Source organism: Grammomys surdaster, unplaced genomic scaffold (genome assembly GCF_004785775.1).
Source record: "Grammomys surdaster isolate TR1022 unplaced genomic scaffold, NIH_TR_1.0 67, whole genome shotgun sequence".
Taxonomy (NCBI): domain Eukaryota; kingdom Metazoa; phylum Chordata; class Mammalia; order Rodentia; family Muridae; genus Grammomys; species Grammomys surdaster.
Genome location: NW_021604569.1, coordinates 4020430 through 4027271, shown reverse-complemented (window position 1 = coordinate 4027271; position 6842 = coordinate 4020430). Strand labels below are relative to the sequence as shown.

Below are 6842 nucleotides of genomic sequence, written 5' to 3'. Positions count from 1 at the left end.
AGAAAGAAAGAAAGAAAGAAAGAAAGAAAGAAAGAAAGAAAGAAAGAGAAGAAAAGAAAGCTTGAATTTAATTAAGTGCTTTGTGATATATATGCAGGATGTGAAGAGAACTATGATAAAACGCTAGGACCAAGGGGCTTCTCAAGGAGCTGCTTATTGGTCAAAATAATCAGTGAAAACTAATGCAAACAAAGTCAAACTGATTCAGTGATTCACTGTATCCCATGGACGGAACACTAAAGCACTGTCACACAGTTCTGAAGAATGAAGCGCACTCTGTTTCTCTCTCTCTCTCTCTCTCTCTCTCTCTCTTCTCTCTCCCCTCTTCCCTCTCCTCTCTCTCTCTCTCTCTCTCTCTCCCCGAAAATAACTATTTCTAAGAATTCTTACCCAATGAGGAATACTTGCTAGTACACACCTTTCCAGGATACAGTTCCTGAAATTCAGATGATGGGAGGGGATGTCACCCAACATGCTGAAAAACGCACTGTAAAATACATTCTATTTGGGCAATAATAATCAGAAAACAAAAATTCAGAGCCATGTGACTTGCACTTGAGACTATAAGAACATTCTGCATTTGAAAAGGGATGTCCATCCCTCCAACACAGGGAGAGTCTTCCCTTACGACCGGAGCCAGGACAAGTAGTGCATATGTGTACACACAGATTTATAAAATGTGTATATGAAGGTGATACTTAATCTCCAACTTATACCTGAATTCAAATAAACTCAGATAAATATTTACATTGTAAGAAATGAAGAGGAGTAAGAGCATTACAGTCAAAGTTCTTCTCTAGTTCTTTGAAACTACTCAAGTAATTTAAAAGTTAGGAAAGTAAGTGTATGATAGGCTACAAATCTAAAGTCACGGTCACATTAGCAGTAATTGATTCAACTCTACTTCTGACCTATAGTCACAAGAGTATACCAGAGATCTTAACTCACGGGTAAGAAAAGAGCTCAGTGACCCCAGGTTCAGACAGCACTTGGTAATTCCACTCCTCTGCACTCCGGGCCCTCTCTCACTAGACACATGGCTGCCTTTCTTACTAGCCAGGTGTGACACTGGGCACTTCACACTTTTTTGAAGACTTACTCAGATGTAAAGCATTTCACTACTTTCAAATGAACACACTAAAATGAATTCTTTTGGATATATTAAACTGAATAATACCTATTTTTAAAATGACTTTCACCTGTTTCTCTTAATTTTTTAAATGTAGTTCTTTGAAATTTTCAAATTATGTAGGTGAGTCCTATTAGCTTTCTATTGGAAAGTGTTGCCTGCCTGTGGAACTCAATCTAGCACTCAAGCTTATAGGGTTCTGGTTTGCTGTGAAACAGGCTGTAGCCCTGTCTGGTCTTCAATCCAGAATCAGGGCCACAGCTCCCATATGCTGGGGACTACAGGTACGAGGCACCACACAGGGACAGTCTTTAAATTAGGAAGCTGCTCTCAACTCAGCCCATAAAATGTTTTTGTCCTGATCTTGTTTTTGCAATTATATTAGATACAATAGGTAGGCAGTTGCTTATTTACTGAATTTCTTTCATGCACTGAAAACTATAGTATGGCAGATTACACCTGTAGTCCCAGCCCAGAGAAGGAACAGGAGGATCAGAAGTTCAAAGGTAGCCTCAGCTATTTAAGACTGTCTCAAAATAAACAAACACAAAAGGCAAAACACCAGTATTAATATCTTAATCATTCATGATTCAGAAACATATTTGTTTGACAAGAAACCCAAAAGTACCCAGAAAAAGTCCTATTTTATTTGTTTTGTTTTGAGATTTTGAAGATATTTTTGGTCTGGTATGGGGGGGGTTATCTTTTGGGGTTTGTTTTTTTTTGTGTGTGTGAGAGGGTTCCCCCTAGATGGGTGGGTTGTTTGTTTGACTGTTCTGAGATATGATATTATTAGCCCTTATTGGCCTAGAACTTATGACATAGACCAAGCTGACCTTGTCTCCACCTTTCAAGTAAGATTACAAGAATAAGACACCATCCCAAGCCCCAAAGTTGTCTACTACAGAGACAGAGAGAAGGTTCTAGGGAAAATGAATATATATATATATAGGAGAATCTTATGTTGTATTTTTTGTTTGGGGGTGAGAGGTGCTGAAAATCATGTTATCCAAGATCTTTCATGAAGTAAACTTCATACCCAGTTTATTCTTTTCTAGTCACCAATATTTTTTTCATCAAACCCAGTCATCTTCCCCATCCTACCATGGCATTAAGATATTCCTAAATAGTTTCTTTAAATTCAGCGTAATTTCTAAATATTTAGATGCAGTGTAGAAGTACACCCAAGCAGGGTCCCCTACCTATTATAAAGCACGGATAGCATTCTCCAAAAGTATGACCGCCTGCCTGAGTTGGCATCCCAGAACCCACATAAAGGTGGAAGGAGAGAAACAAGGTTGTCCCCTGACCACCACAGGTGCCCTGTGATGTACCCTACACACATCATGCACATAATGTAGCCAATACTTTTGTAAAAAGAATCACAAAATATTTATATTTATACAGTTGTTGTTTATGAACTATAAAAATAAGTGGCTTCAGGAAAACAAGTTCTCAAAAAGAAAATTTGTATTCTGTCTGGCAGATTGTGCAATTATGCTCTGAAAAGACTTCTGAAAGTTACTGGGGAAAAAAGATGAAGAGGGAACATGTTATGTCAGTTATGGCTTGAACCTAATGTTTAGTTAATGTACTAAACATTAACTATCTTCAAATTACTTCAAAAAAATCTATGAATTCTGTTATTTCAGTTAGCTCTTAAAATACCATTGTTACCATAGTTACAATGATCACAGACGTAATTAGACTTGGCAATTTAGTCATACTTTACCTAAGTATATCAGCCCAAACCCTCCGGAGCCAATCATCTTGCCCAGTGCCCACTGGTTTCCTTCCATATCATCCAGAATTTTGCCTTCTGGAAGTGGAACCGGAAGCTTGTATTTCTCTTTCCTTCTTGGTGCCATTGCATCTGTTGGCAGAGGGATGAGATAAATAGTAAAACTCTATCTAACATTGAAACTCATTTCTCCCAATGTTTTTCCCAGAATTACGATTAGGGTCCTGAAGTCAATTCCAGCTGGAGAAACCATCTACAATATTCAAGTTAGAAATTCAGATACTTTGAAACTTAGGAGATATTGGCATGCATATACATACATGTGTATATGCATATATATGTGGATATATATTATACATATAAATTATATATGTGTGTAATAATATACACATAATATATGTAATACTCTTTTTAGAAGATCTGGGTTCAGTTCCCAGTGCCCACATGGCAGCTTACAACCCTCTGTACTCCAGCTCTGGGGCTGGAGTGATATATTTGACCACTTCTACTTGCACCTTTACACACACACACACACACACAGACGCACACACATAATTAAAAATTAAAAATAAATTTCTTAAAAAATAAAAATATCTACTGTGCTTCTTCTAAAGCAATACTTCAGAATTCCATGTAGGAGTTGATTAATATTTAGCAGCACTACAGAATATATTTTAAGAAGGAGTTATTTCATACACATGTAAATACTCCATTTGTTTAAAATGCTGTGTTAATATGAGGCTGTTAGTGACTGAGGAAGAGTACAGCTTTAAATTCAAAGGTCAGACTCATGACCACCAAGCAAAACACCTGGGAATAACTTCAATGTGCTAGGATTTCCTTCGATAGCTAATCTGGCGTATCAGGTTATTCTGGCTCTCTGACCCTCCCTCTTACCCACTCTTACCATCAGTGTGCCTTAGAGACTACAGCTCTAGAGATAACGGGAATTCCACATTCCATAAGAAGGCCACACAAATTTAATTAATTATCATTGTATAGAAATTAGCAAATTAGTAATGCGATTTTTTTCAGGTTGGCCAAGAACCTTCCTAGGGGATATATAATTAATAAGTATCAGAATAAATGTTTGAAACTAAATGTGCAAGTAACCATGGTCCTCTTCTAGACAAAAACAAACAAACAAAAATCCTGGTAAAACAACTTGGGAATTACTTCATATAGTTTGCAATCCATCCTAAAGGGGAGACAGGGCAGGAGCTCAAAGCAGGAATTCCAGGTAGATACTGAAGCAGCCATGGCAGAGCGCTGCTTAATGGCTTTTCCTGCACCTAACTGGCTCAGCCAACTTGGCTTTCTTAATACAAACCAGGCCCAAGGATGGCACTGCTGGCCTGGGCCTTCCCCCCATCGAATCACTCCAACAGATCCACATCTGCCTGTGAATCAATCTAATGGAGGCATTTTGCCACTTGAATTAATTAAATTTGTGTGGCCTTCTTATGGAATGTGGAATTACTGGTATCCATAGAGCTGTAATTTCTAAGGCAAAGCCATTCTCCCTCTGATGGGAGTGGGAAAGAGGGAGGGTCAGAAAGCCAGAAATAACCTGAACTAGTCAGTGGCCTGATACGCCAGATTAGCTAGCCATGGAAATCCTTGTTCATTGAAGCCATTCCCAGGTATTTTGCTCGGTGGTCATAGTGTCTGACCTTTGAATTTAAAGCTGTACCCTTCCCCAGTCACTAACAGCCTCACATTAATGTCAGCATTCAACAAGTCGATAACAGCAGCAAAATCTAACCAGGACAAATGCTTTCGTTAAAATTATTCATAAATACAGACACGGTACAGAATGTTTCTCTTAAACTTCCCATCTACGCTTAAGTAGTTTTCCCTCCTTCGCTTATTGAACCCAGTGCCTCCGAGGCCGCCGAAGCTCCACTCCCGGCTGAACAGAGCCCCAAGGAGAGCGGGAAATCTAAACCGGGAACTACTGGGCCAGCCACCGAATTGAAGGAGGAGGTGATTCACCGGGTTCCCTCAACCGGGCGGTATGTCGGGCGCCCACGCGAAAGTTGCTGGCTAAAGTTGGCAAGTCTTCCTAGAACAACTTCTGAGCGGGACAGCTAAAAAGATTTTTTAAAAAGTTTGGGGGACTGGGTAGCTCCGGGGTGACGCTCGCCCGGTGCAGAACGGCGGCCCCGTCCCGGGGATGGCAGTCCCGGGCTGTGCAGAAGCGCCGGCCGGTTTCCGGGTCGAGTCGATACCGGAAGCCGGGGCTAAGGCTGGGCCTGTAGCCGACCCAAACCACACCGCAGCCACCCACTGGGCACCGAGCATCGGAGCCGGGAAGGAGGGAAGACTGACCTGCCGCCCGAGTCCCCGCAGTGCCGGTCTCCACGGCCAGGCGGGGCCGAGGCTTCGCGGCCGGGCGGGCCTAGCCAGGCGCCTCCCAGGGGCCGGGCGAGCCTGTGGGCCGCCTCCCCGCAGCTAGCCGGAGGAGCTCCGGCCCAGAGGGAGAGGCTGGGTGCAGGGGCGGTACTGAGAGTGAGGGTTAAGTTTTCCAAACACCGGACCCCTCCATGGCCATCTGAGGAGCCATCAGATTAACATGGGAAGAGGAAAAAGTAAACAGGGCCTGAGCTGACATCGGAAGAGCTAAAGCCTTCCTGTACCATACCTGAGTACTAAGCCCTTCCAAATTGACCAGATCCTTACCAACAGCTCGCCCAGCCCCTAGGCATACCCAGACAGCCCTGTGACTGGGAGGGCCTGTATCTGGGTCACTTGCAAGTGACTGCCCTAGGCCCAGTTCTTCCATTTAATACTTGGATAATGTTTAAAACAGAATTTAGTTAGCACATTTCTATCTTCCCATCTGTAAAATGGAAAAGATTATTGAGTTTTAAGGTTACTATGACATCTGAGAAAAATATGTTAAGTATATATAAGTTCTTTAAGGATATACAGTGAGTTTATATTTTAGAGCAAACAAAGCAAATCCTCATAAAATAACTGTTCAAACAGTACTGCAGTTTCTTACCTAAAAGCACTCAATAATTGCCCAGATGCAAATACTAAAAGGAAAAATGCCATTCTCTCTGTGAAGGCTAAAGTTATGTTTTAAGTTTTAATTACTATACTTTAAGAGACCTATAAAACAAATAATACCTCTAACTTGTAAGCCCCACTTGCTCAAGGTAACTCCCAGGAGTTAGAGGAGCTGTTGTTCATGAAAGATGACAAGCTTGGCTGCCCCAGCTGCACAGGATGTGCTAGATCACATGTAGGCAGGAGGTACATGGGCAGGCAGTACTTCAGGATGAATGCTTGTCCCTGATTAGAAAAAGGCAGGAAGTACATACCCTTGTGAGGTCTGCCTTCATAGCCCCTAACAAATGCAATTTGTTGCCATACTCTGGGAATCCTGGGTACAGACCTGGCCAGTGTCCATTGTTCCTGGCCAGTATTTAAGAAAGCTTGTTTCAAGATTGACTCAAAAATCGTGGTAGTAGTTTTATTCTTGCCTGGTGGTATTAATATCTCTTTGCTAAATTTGGTGAGATAACAAAATGAGACTTTTATCAAACTCCAAAAATGGTAGACAGCATGAGACTATTTCTTAGAAGGACTAGATGATCTGGATATAAAAGCATTTTTAAAATGAATTTTGTAGTCAGGGGTGTAACTTCATTGGTAGTGTTTGCCTGGCCTGTAGGAAGTCCTCAATAAAATCCCCAGCACATAAAACAGCTCCATGGCACAGGCCTGTGACCCAAACACTTTTTTGACCCAAGGAAAGAGCTAAAGGTTAAGGTCATCTTCTCTACATAGGAAGTTATTGTACGAGAGTAAGCTGGGTATGACAGGAACAGAGACAAGTGAGTTACTGAAGCTCTTTGACCTACCCTCCTTGCCTTAGACATGATCCTCAGGTTCAGTGAGAGATCTTGTCTCAAACACACACACACACAGAGGGGGGGGGGGGGGAGGGAGAGGGAGAGACAG

At 41.8% G+C, this 6842-nt stretch overlaps 1 protein-coding gene across 6 annotated transcripts in view; it reads right to left on the bottom strand.

Moving 5' to 3' along the window:
- Vrk2 (VRK serine/threonine kinase 2) overlaps positions 1-6086 on the bottom strand; it is a 116877-nt gene extending 110791 nt beyond the window's left edge. For 3 of the 6 annotated variants that reach the window (XM_028777672.1, XM_028777696.1, XM_028777704.1), the window contains exons 1-2: positions 5202-5270; positions 2862-3002 (exon numbers count right to left, since the gene is read on the bottom strand). In XM_028777672.1, the coding sequence (XP_028633505.1) occupies positions 2862-2997 (136 nt within the window). In that variant the 5' untranslated portion in view covers positions 2998-3002; positions 5202-5270. Of the gene's footprint in view, positions 1-2861; positions 3003-4865; positions 4955-5201; positions 5271-5877; positions 5900-6005 lie in introns of those variants that run through there. The other 3 variants (XM_028777681.1, XM_028777689.1, XM_028777678.1) reach the window with 3 other exon arrangements.
- Between the last annotated feature and the right edge of the window lie 756 nt (positions 6087-6842).